The sequence below is a fragment of the Artemia franciscana genome, chromosome 9, assembly GCF_032884065.1.
Source record: "Artemia franciscana chromosome 9, ASM3288406v1, whole genome shotgun sequence".
Taxonomy (NCBI): domain Eukaryota; kingdom Metazoa; phylum Arthropoda; class Branchiopoda; order Anostraca; family Artemiidae; genus Artemia; species Artemia franciscana.
In genome coordinates, this window is record NC_088871.1 from 34,721,891 (window position 1) to 34,738,249 (window position 16,359).

At 36.2% G+C, this 16,359-nt stretch overlaps 1 protein-coding gene and 1 non-coding gene across 6 annotated transcripts in view; one reads left to right on the top strand and one right to left on the bottom strand.

Annotated features, from left to right (window-relative positions):
• The window catches only part of LOC136031325 (trehalase-like), an 87,553-nt gene that overhangs the window by 33,544 nt on the left and 37,650 nt on the right, over nt 1-16,359 (top strand). For 4 of the 5 annotated variants that reach the window (XM_065710805.1, XM_065710802.1, XM_065710806.1 and 1 more), the window contains exon 2: nt 14,797-15,062. In XM_065710805.1, coding sequence (XP_065566877.1) covers nt 14,950-15,062 — 113 coding nt within the window. In that variant the 5' untranslated portion in view covers nt 14,797-14,949. Of the gene's footprint in view, nt 1-4,046; nt 4,201-14,796; nt 15,063-16,359 lie in introns of those variants that run through there. The other variant, XM_065710804.1, reaches the window with a different exon arrangement.
• On the bottom strand, nt 2,813-2,885 carry Trnam-cau (transfer RNA methionine (anticodon CAU)). Its single transcript has one exon. It is a non-coding gene; the product is annotated as a tRNA-Met (tRNA).

Sequence of the window (16,359 nt, forward strand, 5' to 3'; positions counted from 1 at the left end):
TCTAAGACACGATATCCTTCTAAACATCAAATTTCATTGAGATCCGATCACCCGTTCGTAAGTTGAAAATACCTCATTTTTCTAATTTTTAAGACTTACTCCCCCCCCTCCCAACTACCCCAAAGAGAGCAAATAAGTTCCGATTATGTCAATCATGTATCTGGGACTTGCGCTTATTTTTCCCATCAAGTTTCATCCCGATCCCTCTACTCTAAGTGTTTTCCAAGATTTTAGGTTTCCCCCCTCCAACTCCCCCCAATGTCATCAGACCCAGTCGGGATTTAAAATAAGAGCTCTGAGACACAATATCATTCCAAACATCAAATTTCATTGAGATCCGATCACCCGTTCGTAAGTTGAAAATACCTCATTTTTCTAATTTTTAAGACTTACTCCCCCCTCCCAACTACCCCAAAGAGAGCAAATAAGTTCCGATTATGTCAATCATGTATCTGGGACTTGCGCTTATTTTTCCCATCAAGTTTCATCCCGATCCCTCTACTCTACTGGAAGTGTTTTCCAAGATTTTAGGTTTCCCCCTCCAACTCCCCCCAATGTCATCAGACCCAGTCGGGATTTAAAATAAGAGCTCTGAGACACAATATCATTCCCAACATCAAATTTCATTAAGATCCAATCACCCGCTCATAAGTTAAAAATACTTCATTTTTTCTATTTTTTCCGAATTAAACCGGCCCCTACTCCCCCCCCCCCCCAGATGGTCAAATCGGGAAAATGACTATTTCTAATTTAATCTGGTCCGGTCCCTGATACGCTTGCCAAATTTCATCGTCCTAGCTTACCTGGAAGTGCCTAAAGTAGCAGAACCGGGACTTTAGGTTTTCTCCCTCCAACTCCCCCCAATGTCATCAGATCCGGTCGCGATTTAAAATAAAAGCTCTAAGACACAATATCATTTCAAACATTAAATTTCATTAAGATCCAAATACCCGCTGATAAGTTAAAAATACTTCATTTTTTCTATTTTTTGCGAATTAACCGGGCCCCCACTCCCCCCCAGATGGTCAAATCGGGAAAACGACTATTTCTAATTTAATCTGGTCCGGTCCCTGATACGCTTGCCAAATTTCATCGTCCTAGCTTACCTGGAAGTGCCTAAAGTAGCAAAACCGGGACAGACCGACAGACAGACAGACCGACAGACAGACCGACAGAATTGGCGACTGCTATATGTCACTTGGTTAATACCAAGTGCCATAAAAACCGGATCTGCAACTGCCAGAAAGCCTTCTACATGTTGAAATATATTCTCGTAAATCAAAATGAAACGTTGATAAAATGAAGTCTTTGTTTCGTTAATTTATCGTTCAATAGTTCAAAGCAGTGCCAAGGAAATAATAGACTTACCGACCTTTTCCCCTCGAATGCATTGCTTCTAGGTTAACGTTGGAAATTTAAGATGGAACTTATTGTGATTTGGGAAGGGCTAATTTGAAAACAATGTAGAAAAAAAGAGGATCCTTAGGAAAATTATAGCCTAGGAAATTACTGGAGAAATTTTGAGATTTTTGGGCGAGTTGCTTGGAGCCGAAAAGAGCCTTCATCCCCTGTCCTCCATTCTATTCGAGTCCCGAGCTCATTGCCTTACTATAGGGCTGTATCCAGGATTTTTGTTCTGGGTGGGGGGGTGCTTTACAAAAGATCTTCTAGATTAGTGATTATCAAGGTTTATGTGTGCGAAAATTTGTTGACATGTATTTTTGTTACTTTTGTACGGGTCAAAAAAAAGTTGGGAGGGGGAGGGTGGGTTCAAACCAGGTAAACTTTGAGTCTTTGTAATCTTGATTTGTGAAGAAAAGCGTCTTTTTTCTTAAGACAATGGAACTCTTTTTGATAAATAATATCGCAAGAATTTATTGAAATAAACAAGCAGTTCCAATAAAGTATAACCTAATAAAGTATAATGATTTTTATGAAATGGCGATATAAAATGTGTGATTGTTCAAGAAGGTCTACAGGGTGGGATTTAGGATGATTTCAGCTGTATGGACGACCAGGAAATACGCCAATTTAATCCAAATGAAGAATAATCACCCATCCATTCGCCCGAATTCTACAGAGGAAATGTTGAAAAATTATTGTACAAAAATTATCTGTGACACTCGAAATGTGTACCAAATTTAAACTACAATACAGTATTTCAGCTCTTAGGCAGAACACTGAAAAACTTCGTAAGTGCTTCTAATATTAACCACGAATAAAATTATGTCACGGTTGCCCTCACATGGAAAACCTAGTAAAAAAGAGAAAAAATGGTCGTTTAATGCTGAGTGGGGAATAGTAACTATCATTTTGGTTCATCTTAATTACAGATGTGTAGAAGCTTATTGCGAAAACAGATTTATGGGATTAAAAAAAAATAGCTTTAAACCCTTGAAGATGCATCAGAATTGAAATGGAAAGTGGAACATCGGAATTACCATGGCCATAACCCACATCCAGATGTTTTCAGCCCCACCACCCCCTAGTGTTGTAAAATTGCCATAAGATAAAAACCCAGTAAGCAAAATTGGTAATATAAGGTAAAATAAGGTACTTTTTACAAAATAAGGGTAAAATTGGTGTTTTAGAGTTGCCCTGTAGCTACAAGACCGCTTGAGCATTTCTTTTTAAGCATCTCTTACAACTTTTGATGAATTTTTCTAATGATTCGCTTAAAAAAAGGAAAATTAACTGTCTAGTTTATCCATTGGTAATCTTGTACCTAGGGTAATATCTCATCAATTGGACAGTGTCTGATTTTGGACATCCATTTTGTAAAAAAAAAAAAAAAAAATTGGTTGGAAAAAAGTGCCCCGGGTGAGGCTCGAACTCACGACCTTAGGATTATGAGACCTACGCTCTACCGACTGAGCCACCGAGGCTTACTAATTGTTATAAGTTATAGATGTGTTCAATAATAAAGGATTAGCTGACATGAGATGGCTAAGAAATAGTAATTTATTTAGAATCAGATTTTCATAATGGAATAAAATATAACATTCGTTATCGTCTCAAATTTACTGTGCTCCATCCCCTAATGGTCAAATATATACCGTGAATTGTATGCATGGGGTACATTATTTAATAAACCGTTACGTCAATTTGAAGAAAAGACAGAGTATGGAAAATTCAGAGTATATATTTTAGCCTAGGGGGGGGGGCTAAGTAAATTTCGCAACTCAAATGAGTCTTATATTTGAATTCCTTTTCCTTAACTATCTCAATTGTCAGTTAATCGGAACTTTACTGAATAAAGACGCGATTTTACTTTTATTATGCTGGGGATAAAAAAGATTTTAAAGGGTAGATTTTACGATTAATTCACTAATGAGATAGCAAGAAAAAAACATGCTTGTAGAATTAATATTTCATCCTGAATCCAAATATTTATATAAATATAATATATAATGGAAAAATTCATTGCATGTATAAAATTCAGGGTGTATATTTGCACATAAGTGGTGGGGGGTAAGTTGATTTGCGACGCAAATGAATGCTATATCTGGAATCAGGATAAAATTCTTATTCTATAGGTATATCTATTTCTTAGCTATCTCATTAGTGAGTTAATCAAAAATTTTACCAAAAGTCAAGAGTCCTCCAGGGAAGGGCAAAGGTAAAGACTGCTTACACCTGTTTTTTTCTCTCTGTAGTTCATATTTATAAAATTGTCTATCTCCGGAGGGGATGAAGTGACCTGTCTCAGAATGGCATTTCTGACAAAAATTAACAGTTTTTCTGTTTCTTGGACAGGATACGACTGAATGATGATTTATATATATATATATATATATATATATATATATATATATATATATATATATATATATATATATATATATATATATATATATATATTATTTTATCGAAACCCAAACCAGATTAGTAAAACACAGAGGGCTGATACTGAGACCTTGATATAAATAACACGTTTAAATAAGAACAGCTTAAAAGTGAATCTTGTTATTATGTGGTATCTCAAAATAATAAAAAGTATTATACCGTAAGACGTGACATGGTTTATTGGAATAACATGATTCTGTCTATTATACTAAAAGGGAATCTATGACAAGTGTCCATCTGATTTTATTATCAGTTCGTCTTAAGCCTTCCAGCGAGTTACTAGTGAACCGTTATCTTTTCCTTTAGTTTGGACTATAGTCACCTAAAGTTACAAGATTGGTCTACAAGGTGTTAGTAAGTTAGCATTTTTTGTACTTCTGATAAGTTCTAAATCAGGGACGCATTTAAAATGTCTCTTTTGAGGAAGTGGGTGATATCCCAGAGTTTTGCTTTTAGACAATCAAAGTTATCCAACCGCCAATGTAGCCTAAAAATGCCAAGGGAACATTCGAAGGGAATTCTAAAAAATTCTGAAAACTACTTTAAAACAAGCATGAAAACATACTTATCTCATTCCGAAAGGCGTATTGCTTTCTTCTTTTTTTTAAAGTAAAATGATGCCACTATATTGAAACTGTGCTTTGCTGATAACAAATGAAGCCAAATTTTGCTCATATAGGGAAGTTTCAAACGGGAAATTTCACTACAATGTTACCTAAAAAAAACAAATGTTTAAAATTTACAGGAAAGTGTGTAAAATTACGTGATATAGGGGGTCTGGTCCCTTTTAGATATTCTGCTTCCAAATGTGTCAGGAACGGCAGATTTTAACAGCCTCTCTTTCTTCCTGAACGGGTTTTTAAATTCTTGTTCTAATATAAGCTAGAGTTTGATCTTTACTAGGTTGTGGTGTATGCCGCACCCGCGATTAAATGGTATTTAGGGTATATATCACCCATAGCTGGAGCTGGAGTCTAGTGAGGAGGCTTTCTTAGCTAGAACCTAGTAAAGAAACGAACCACGGGGAGTCAGGCACCGAAGTCACTCAAATATGACATTATTCCCCGAAGAAGCAAGTTTTCAAAAGTTATTTGATATGTGTGTTAGGCTATAGGCTACTATCTTGTCAAACTATATGTATATTACATCATCTTTTATATGAGGATGTACTTTTTCAAAAAGGTGCATTTGATTTGTTATTTACAAAAGGCAATAGCAATTTTCTTCCACTAGTGGTGACGGAAAAAAAGTAATAAAAAGCAAGTTGCTTTCACTGCTTCCTATGCAAAAAAAGTGAGATTTTCCTTGTTGCTCAAGATTGGGCACTGTAATTAATTCTTCTAAATGGGCTTTTCGTTTATGATGATTCCAATGATGCAATCTTCATTCCGATCCAACACCATTTTCGAGGATTTCAGGGCGATTTTTTTTAGTTTCTCAGAAATTTATTTTTGCAACAAATTTACCATTAAGATTAATCTTAATAACATTTATCATTCCTGAACAGCTTCAAATGGCGATCCTCACTCACTTACAGGTTTTTTCTAAAACTCAGTTTTTGAGATTTCGGTTGCTATGGGCTTGAGTTGGTTCTTTACTAGGTCGCAGTGGATGCCCCGATAATGGTCCCAACGTGACAAAGATGTCACGATCACGGTCGAACGTGACATTTGTGTCTCCACCTCACCTCATACATATGGGGCTAGATGCAGTCCTTTCAGTATATTATACTTTTCTAATTCTGTTGGCTTGAATTGTTTTGCGTGCTTATTTCTCAACAACAGTTGGTTCACAATGTGAAACAATGCCAATTGCAGAAAAAGCATTTTTTTTTTTTTTTTAATGCGTTTTCAAGATTTCGGTTTCAGTGGGCTAGAGTTGGTTTTTTGCTAGGGTGCGGCGGATGCCGGAATAATGTTCACAACGGGACAAACGTGACAATGGCGTCTCCAATTCACCCCCTATATATGTGGCTAGATGTGGTCCTTTCACTGTATAAAACTTTTCTAATTCTGTGGCCTTGCATAATTCTGCCGAACGTGGCAATTGCGTCTCCACTCCACCTTCTATATATGGGGCTAGATGCAGTCCTTTCACTGTATTGGTTAATTTTAATTTGAAGTAATGCCATTTGAAAGATATAAAAACATCAAAGTTTTATGTATACAGTCGGCTATATCTGGCCAGATCAGGGGGGCTGGGGTGGTAAGCAGTTGTAACGGTGGTTACTACTACATTTCTAAACAGTGTTGAATGGGGAATTGAATGGGACTACTCTTTGGATATTAGTGTCTAGCTCAGAAAAGGCCTTGCATAAAATATTTATTGCAGACAACATTTTGTTGGAAACCTTGTCTCTGTTCGTTTTTTAGTCAACACGATTTTTATGTACGGTTATTGCAGCAATGTTAGCTGTCAAGTTTTATTAATAATAGCAGTTAGTAGATTGAAAGTCCTTGAGCCCTTACACAACCCTGATTTTGAATTCAAAAAGGTATAGAGTTTTGACCATTTATTTAACTAGCCACGTCTGCGTAATGGGCAAGGCACGAGCTGCTGCGGCAATCTGTTTTTAGTTTGGACTTCAAATTTAATATTAGCCACGGATTTGTACTCAGCAGGGCTAGAAATCATTAACTGCCACATTTGGTGGAAATTTAAAATCACTTTGAAATGCATGCTTAAGATGTTTTGATTGTCAACTTCTATGTTGCAACAGCCTATTAGTCTGAAATTTGTAGTTAACAAGTTCGGGAACTCTTGGAAACCAATTATAGTGGAAAACCAACATCATTGTGGAATCCTGAACTTAGTCTGTTTTGACTTTCGACAGGTGGGATCTTTAGCAATTATCGTTGCTGACCAGGAACGTTCCGTAAATAATTCTTGTTCGATCATGAATCAGAAAGATTAAGGTGCGGATTGGGGAGGGGATTTAATTTTGATAGAAACCGAACACCACCCTTGGAAAACGTGCTTAGTTTATTTGATTTACTACCGTCATTTAGCAAATATTAAAGATATTTAATCATCAAAGGTCATTCCATGTTTATCCCTGAAAGTGCAAAAGTCCAAAATATACAGCATACCCTATATATGCAAAATTGAGGATGGGGAACGTTGAACAGGACACAGGCCAAAGGACCCTATTTACACCTCTCAAGGCATTTAGATTGGAAGCCCTTACATGTCACAGACTATGAGTCGGTATGGCCAAGACATCATTAATTTTTTTCCTGTTGAATTGTTATTTAATTCTATTTTTACGGCACTTGGTATTAATCAAGTGACATATAGCAATCGCAAATTCTGTCGATCTGTCTGTCGGTCCCGGTTTTTCTACTTTAGGCACTTCCAGGTAAGCTAGGACGATGAAGTTTGGCAGGCGTATTAGGGACTAGACCAGATTAAATTAGAAATAGTTTTTCTAGAATTAGAATTTGTTTTCCCGATTTGACCATCTGGTGGGGGGTGGGGGCCCCGTTAATTCGGAAAAATAGAAAAAATGAAGTATTTTTAACTTATGAGCGGCTGATCAGATCTTAATGAAATTTGATATTTGGAAGGATACCGTGTCTCAGAGCTGTTATTTTAAATCCCGACCGGATCTGGTGACAATGAGGGGGGGGGGGTTGGGAGGGGAAACCTAAAATCTTGGAAAACACTTAGAGTGGAGGGATCGGGATGAAACTTGGTGGGAAAAATAAGCGCAAGTCCTAGATACATGATTGACATAACTGGAACGGATCCGCTCTCTTTGGGGTAGTTGGGGGGGGGTTAATTCTGAAAAATTAGAAAAAATGGGGTATTTTTAACTTACGAACGGGTGATCGGATCTCAATAAAATTTGATATTTAGAAGAATATCGTGTCTCAAAGCTCTTATTTTAAATCCCGACCGGATCTGATGACATTGTGGAGTTTGGGATGGGGGAACCTAAAATCATGGAAAACGCTTAGATTGGAGGGATCGGGATAAAACTTGGTGGGAAAAATAAGCAGAAGTCTTAGATATGTGATTTACATAATTAGAACGGATCCGCTCTATGGGGGGGGTAATTCTGAAAAATTAGAAAAAATGACGTATTTTTAACTTACGAAGGAGTGTTTGGATCTTCATGAAACATCATATTTAGAAGGACCTCGTAACTCAGATCTCTTATTTTACATCTCGACCGGATCCAGCGTCATTTGGGGGGGCAGTTGGGGGGAGGGGGGACCGGAAATCTTGGAAAATACCTAAAGCGGAGAGATCAGGATGAAACTGGTTGGGAAGAATAAAAACCTGACTAAGATACGTGACTGACATAACCGGACTGGATCTGCTCTCTTTGGTGGAGGTGGGGGGAGGGTAATTTGGAAAAATGAGGTATTTGTAACTTACAAAAGGGTGACCAGATCTTATTGAAATTTGATATTTAGAAGGATCTTGTGCTTTAAAGCTCTAATTTTAAATTCCGACCAGATCCTGTGACATTGGGGGGAGTTGGAGGGGGAAACCGTAATTCTTGGAAAACGTAAAAATTGGGGTATTTTTATCTTACGAATAGGTGATCGGATCTTAATGAAATTTGATATTTAAAAGGAATTCATGTCTCAGAGCTCTTTTTTTCAAATCCCGACCACATCTTTTGACTTTGAGGGTAGTTGGAGGGGAATATCTTGGAAAACGCTTGGAGTGAAGGAATCGGGACGAAGCTTGGTGGATAGAAGAAGCAAATGTCCTTGATATACGTGATTGATGTAATCGTACCGGATTCGCTCTCTTTGGGGGAGTTGAGGGGATGGGTTCAGTGATTTGGTGAGTTTGGTGCTTCTGGACGTGCTAGGACGATGAAAATTGGTAGGCGTGTCAGGGAGCTGCACAAATTGACTTGATAAAGTCGTTTTCCCAGATTCAACCATCTGGGGGGGGGGGGGGCTAAAGAGAGAGGAAAAATTAGGCATTTATAACTTACGAGTGGGTGATCGGATCTCAATGAATTTTAATATTTAGAAGGATATCGTGACTCAGAGCTCTTATTTTAAATCCTGACCGGCATTAAGCCTCTGATTTTTCTTTTAAATCAATCTATTGATTCTTAGAATTTTGTTAGAGCTCATACCATATGATCTCTTGGCTCTTAGTTCTTCTTGCCTCGTCACAAGTGCCATATGAGCTCTTAGCTCTTGTTATTATTTAATTAATCATCTAAATTACCCCACTGATCCTGAGATATTTTCCTTACGAAACATCTTACCTATTGGTTGGTCAATAAGATTATGTAATTGTGAAACATTGTGAAACATCTCTGCTGACTATAAAAATGGTTGTAGTACTTTATTGACGTTTATACGTGTTAAATTACTCTATCTTCTAAGTGTAATTATCTGGTCATTCTATGAACACCCTTTTGTATATATTGCATTGTAAACTGATTGGTGAAGCCAAGAAAAGCTTCATATCGGTTGTTCCTGATTGAAAACTTGGTATGTAGTATTGTTTTGTGTTCAACCAAATAAACTTCTATATAATGGTTTCAAACTTGAGTCTGAATATAACTTGTTTTGATTATGGAAAGCCCTGTGCCTAATGGCAAAACAACCACTTAAACGATCGTCAGATCACATTCAACGCTGATTTTCGACCAAGTGAGTTTTATTCTTGAGTCTGACTGAAAAGTAGTATTATAAATCCGTTCTCGAGCCATCGAGGGGTTGGTGGCAGCGAAGAGCGAACTGCAGATATAAGCTCAAGAAAAATTATATTCGTAGTTTATCTTTGTCGTTGGCTAGAATAGTCCGTACCAGTAGACAAGTTTTGCATGGGATAAGATAGCTGGTTTCAATTGGCTAACTTTGTCGAATTATTTAAAACAGTTTCTTTTTTCTTTCTTGTGGGCTTAGGAAATTGGCGAATTCTCTTGGCAGGTCTGGGTTGACCAGAATGTCTGTACAGAAACATTTTATCGTGTGATGGCGTTGGTATTCCTTCTGCGCTGATGGAATTCAAGTGTTTCCTTTTTTTTGTTAGTTTTATATATATATTTTTGTCTTCCCTTTCCCTATTCAGAATTTATTAAATATGCTCTTCATATTTTTTCTTTCAGATTACAGATTTGTTTGTATAAGTAATCGCAGTAGTCTTAGCTTAGTAAAGAGCAAAGTGTCATGTATCTAGGCCTCACCGTATAGACCGGATAGTTGTAGAAAAGTTGGAGGAGGGGTCTTTCGACCACAGATTTAAAGTTCTACTCCCTTTAAGGGGCCAACAGCAATCGCAGGTCAACTTACCTTGCCTTCAATATCCCCTGTGCCCTTGTAGCCCCCTCTGTGCAAGGATTACCCCTTCCCATTCCCAACTTCGCTAATAGACAACTTCCTCCTCTTTCGACTTATTACTGCCCAGGGATTATATTGTCCTTTAATGGTTAAATGTTATTTATTAGAAGGTATTAAGATTGTAGCATGACTGCCGTAAATAAAAGCAAATTCTGAGCTTGCTGATTATAAATCTTAGTGTGATATTTCGAATTGTGATATATAGAAGTCCGAAGCCAAAACACGCTAAGTACGAGTTGCACGAATGGGGTTAGATGTTATTTATTTCAAATCTTGTACTAACGTTGCAATTTAAAGCAGTCCAATATTAAATATATTATTTAGTTTATATTATTTAGTTGATCCCAGGGATTATTTAATTTTAGAGTATTGTCCTTAAATGAATAAAAGTTATTTATTAGAAAGTATTAAGATTGTAGCGTGACTGCCGTAAATAAAAGCAAATTCTGAGCTTGCTGATTACAAATCTTAGTGTGATATCTCGAATTATCATATATAGAAGTCCGAAGCCAAAACACGCCAAGTACGAGTTGCACGAATAGTGTTAGAAGTTATTTATTTCAAATCTTGTACTAACGTTGCAATATAAAGCAGTCCAATATTAAACATATTATATAGTTTATTATTTAGTTGATCCCAGGGATTATTTAATTTTAGAGTATTGTCCTTAAATGAATAAAAGTTATTTATTAGAAAGTATTAAGATTGTAGCGTGACTGCCGTAAATAAAAGCAAATTCTGAGCTTTCTGATTACAAATCTTAGTGGGATATTCTGAATTATGATATATAGAAGTCCGAAGCCAAAAAACGCCAAGTACGAGTTGCACGAATAGTGTTGGATGTTGTTTATTTCAAATCCTGTACTAACGTTGCAATATAAAGCAGTCCAATATTGAATATATTATTTAGTTTATTATTTAGTTTATTATTTAGTTGATCCCCAGGGATTATTTAAATTTAGAGTATTGTCCTTATATGATTAAAAGTTATTTATTAGAAGGTATTAAGATTGTAGAGTGACTGCCGTAAATAAAAGCAAACCCTGAGCTTTCTGATTACAAAGCTTAGTGGGATATTCTGAATTGCGATATATAGAAGTCCGAAGCCACAACACGCTAAGTACGAGCTGAGCAAATAGTGTTAGATTCTAATTGGAGTTGATATTTGAGGATGCGTGGTATTGTTTTATTTCAAATTTTGTGCTAACGTTGCAATATATAGCAGTCCAATATTAAATATATTAAAGTTTTTTTTTATTATTTACTTGCACTCAAAGTTTGACAACATATGTGTAGCATTTATTTCATTTTTTATTGTGCTGTAAATAAGATTGAGACTTTTTGGCAGCTTGTATAGCGTTACACAGCGATTTCCATCATACGATTTTACTGAAATTCGTCATTGGCTTATTCGAAGCAGACTGAATCGGCAAATCCATTTTGTCATAATCCTGGGAGGGGGGAGTTGGAGCTAATTTTCTCAAATGAAGTAAAATGACGGTGAAAAATGAAAAATGAGTCATATAGTACCATAAACGCAAAGATATACTAAAGAAAACTGACCCGTTTCTCTGGATGCTTGAATTATGACAAGATCCTTGAATAAAAACTAAATTTCAGATAGGGGGAGGGAAAACTGAGGTATGGGGGTAAACTGGGGCATGGAGGAGACAATTGCCCCTTCCCCATAGAAAATTATTCCCCTGTCTCTAATATTTTAATAAGAAGATCGGTACTTGTCGGTTATTGGAAACTCGTCTAAAAATTGCGCTTAGGTTACATCTCGGAAAACCGGTTTCATAGCTACAAAAACAACTGATGGATGTACAATGCATTGGACTTGTATAATTTGGGCAATATATTTGTACCCTAGGGGTGGGGTGAGGCCAGGTTTGATTACATTAGGTTGGGTTAGGTTTCCATAATTTTGTTTCTAAAGTATTATTTTATTATCATGTTTTGTTGTTTTTCATTAGAATTAACCTAACTTCACTTTTTGGGTGTGTTTCCAATAACTGACGAGTAGGAGAAGATCTGCTATGAAATGCAAGAGAAGATGTTACTCCTTTAGGTAACCAAATCTATTGCCCCTCTCCCTTCCCAGCCGAAACAGCTCTGACAACATAATCTACGGTTCAATGACGGTCTAGATGGACACTAAAAGGTTTATTGGATTATATCTCGAATAAGCCAAATTGAAAATACTTGCTTTATTCCGCTCCAAGCAAGCTACCTGCCTTGTTTTTACGCTGAGTAAGTACTTGCCTTATTTTGACATCGAACTAATGCTTCGCTCCTTTTTATGCAGAGTCATTTTCTTATTTCTTTTCTTTCCAAATGTGCACCTCGACAATGAAGTTGTCCACTTCACACCTCCACTCCTAGTAATGGTGTACCTCATGAAGAAATTTCATTACGTAAAAACTGATCATGTACTGTGCTCAGCTTGTCAAGGATTATTGACATATGGACCATGGTCCAACATTGTGAAAACCTTGGAACAACATGGACATCTAAAAATCATGGACCAACTTTGTGATAACTATTACTGCTAACTGATCACTGTAGCTCCAAGCCGCCCAAGGTCAAATTAGCTCTTCCTCTACCCCAGTCTGTCTTGACCTTTCCCCCTACACATGAAGCTCTAATTCTTTTACATCCTTTCATATGAACAGATTATTATCTTATGCTATAGCATTGCTAATAAAGGAGCAAAGGGTTAACTCCAACCTCTAATGATGACAGAACTTAGATTACTGACATTTTCCATGCCACTCCTCTGCCTTAGTCCCAGGCTTTGGAAGTAAAATGACACTCAACCGAAATGACGACTTTTAACAGTAGATGGTAGACCTACGAAACTGTCCTTTTTGAGTCGGTAAATTTCTTGGTTATTTATTATTATATATTTTGGCGATGGAGCCAGAAGACGGTCGCACATATTAAGCAACTCTAGATTTTAGTCTTATTTCTAGCTTGAATTATTTTTATTACCATAAATTTGGTAGTTTTAGATTTGATTGCAGGAGTTTATTCCGGCAGAATTCAGCTCTCACTGTGTGTCGGCTAAGTATAGTTTTACTTGTCAATATTTGTCCTGGTTGTGTTTTGTGTGTTTTAAGATGTTGTGTGTGCCAGTTGTACACGGAATGAATGGCTACGTAAAAGTGCCATTTTTTGATGTAATTGTTGTTGTGGACTTATCCCCATTTGAAAGTTTATTTGTTCGCCATAGAAAGGAAATGTGGTCTGGGAAAAGGATACCTAGTTTAAGGTATTATGTCGAAAAATAAAAAAATTGACTCGTTTTTTTACTTGTTATTTAGGATCAAATGCTTAAATAAAACATATTTAACCTATCGTTAGAGCTTCCTTAGTTTAAGGGGTGGGTTATAAGTCTAAGTTTTGCAGCAAATGTACCATGAAACATGGGTATTTGTGTATATTTTGTATGGAAGATAAAATATAGTTTTCGTGCAGAATATATTTTTGCTCTTTAAGTACGAAATTATTAAAGCACCTTTATCGGGGAAGTCAAAGTTCTCATAGTCATTATCGTGTATCATTTGATTACTAAAGGAAAGTAAAATATAGACTTATATTTGGGGAAACATGTTAAAGAAAAAAACATGTTAAGAAACATGTTAAAGAGTAGGAAACATGTTAAGAAAAAAATTCTTGCATTGTAATGTGTAGAAAAATTGTATTCAACAAATTTTGAAAGTTGTTCCGCTATAATTTGCCTCCTCTCCTCCCCTCCCCCCGCTAATGTGCACATATACATCCCAAACTGAATATTTATTAAGGTTTTTTCGTTCCTTGATGTCATCAGCGTTGATTCAATTTACGGGCATATGGGTTATAACAAAAGTGACGCATGGCAAAGTACATGGGAAATACATAATTTGGGCTATATATTTGCATGATAGAGGGGGGGGGTGAAGTATAGTGGTTTCGCTTTCAAAAATTATTAGTTGTAATTTTTCGCACATTACGAAGTAAGAATTATTTTCTTATATGTTTTTCTCTCAATTGCCCCAATTCTAGGCTTATACCGAAAGTAATTTTAATATTGCCTTACAAAGTCTTTTTTTAAGCGACATGTGTTCTGGGCTTGTGTCTATGGATGGAGTTTATGACGAAAAGAGGCGAACTTTCAGGAGTTTCTACTGCTAAATTTTAGCTAACCCTTGCCTATAGTCCGTACGAAGTATATCTTCTAAGATAACTTAAAAAAATAGTGTTAAATTTAGAATTATGTGCACTGTTTTAACTTCATACAAACTTGTATGTTATAGGTAAACATGTTGCGAAAGTTAACTTGAGATATTAGCATTTTTCTTCAAGGTTAAAATCAATTGTATTATTAAACTGGGGGTATTTGTTGTTTGTTGATCTAAATACTTACTCGATACCAATTGGCTAAACCTATGTAAACTAGTTTTCTATTGGTTATTATTTTTTAAGAAAGATGCCTTCGCCTTTGATAACCTGATCTTGCTTCAGAGTTATCCTCGCTCTCGGGTTGGTGAGAACACTGTATACAATACTTCTCTTGTATCAGATTGTTCGCCCGCTCAACATCTTTGTGATATTTCTATATAGAAGTGATATTCGATTCTCTTTCCAGAGATGAACATCAGGATTTCAAGGAGGAAATGAAAAGATTGCGCAGACTCAGAGGAAAAGGTCCACCAAAGAAAGGAGAAGGCAAACGTGCAAGTAAAAAGTGAACTTTTGTTAGTGACTCTTGAAAAGAATAAAAGATATTTTATCACTAAACATGTGCGCATTTTTGAGTTTTTTCGTCGTTTTTGGATTTGCTACAACAGTTAGTTGTAGAGGCGATCTGGTTCTCAGTGAAAGAGCAAAACAACTACCGCCTGTTTGTGCTAGGTAAGTCTAAACCATATTTAGGACTTGTGTAGGTACTTGTATGATATAAACCCTACCTAATATTCTTCTGAAATGTTTCTGACTCTCAATCCTAATAAAATATACCTATGATAAAAATTTAATACTTTAGAAACAAATTCCGAAAAGCTTTAGTTTCATCACGAGCGGGGCTATATATGGTAAAATTCTAGTTTGGTGACTTTTGGCTATCTCAGAAAGGGGTTAGGCTAGGAAAATGAAACTTTGAAGGATGGGTCTACAGGTTAAAGTATGTCTCGGTAAGGTATTTTGAAGTACCTACCTCGACTGCCTCTCCCTCTAAAGGGTCCTGACCTTTGATGACCTTTAAGAATATGTGTGTTATAGAAGTGAAACCTTGCAAAATAGATCTTCTGCTTGAATGAAGTACAACAAAATTGTTTTCAGCTTCACAATTTTGCTCAATCCCAATTTATAAGGTTTTAAAGAAATGCAAATACATTCCCTAAATTAAAAAAACAACAGCATTGATATGGCTCAGAATTCTACTCAAATAACAGGAATTGCATATTGAGCACTAAAGACAGAGAAAAAGCAACTGGTAACTAAAAATAAAAGTAAAATGTTGTTTCGTCAAAATTTCAATAGAGATTGTATGTATATATTCATGGTTTGACGACTAAATGAATAATCGGCTTGTCTGCTTCCCGTTTTGAAAATAAATTGGGTAAAATTCTAGTTAATTGACTTGTTGCTATCTCAGAAAGGGTTTAGGCTTGGAAAATGAAATTTTCAGGGATGGATCTACAGGCTAAAGTATGTCCTGGGAAGGTATTTTAAAGTACCCACCTCCACTCCTTCTCCCTCTAGAGGGCCTTGAAATTTGCGTACATGACAGGTCTATACCTATTGAAACAAAACAACATTTTACCTTAATTTTCAGTTACTAGTTACTTTTTCTCTGCCTTTAGTTCTGAAAATGCAATTCCTGTTATTTGAGTAGAATTTTGAGCCATATTGATGTTTTCTTTCAAAATTTAGGAAGTGTATTTGTATAACTTTAAAATCTTATAAAATGGAATAGAGCTAAGTTATGAAGCTGAAAACAATTTTTTTGTACTTCAATTAAGCAGAAGATCTATTTTGCAAGGTTTTACTTTTATAACACACATTTTTAGGGGTCATCAAAGATCAGGGCCCTCTAGAGGGAGAAGGAGTAGAGGTAGTTGCTTCAAAATACCTTCCCGGGACATACCTTAGTCTTTAGATTCATCCCTGAGTTTCATTTTCCTAACCTAAACCCTTTCTGAGATAGCAA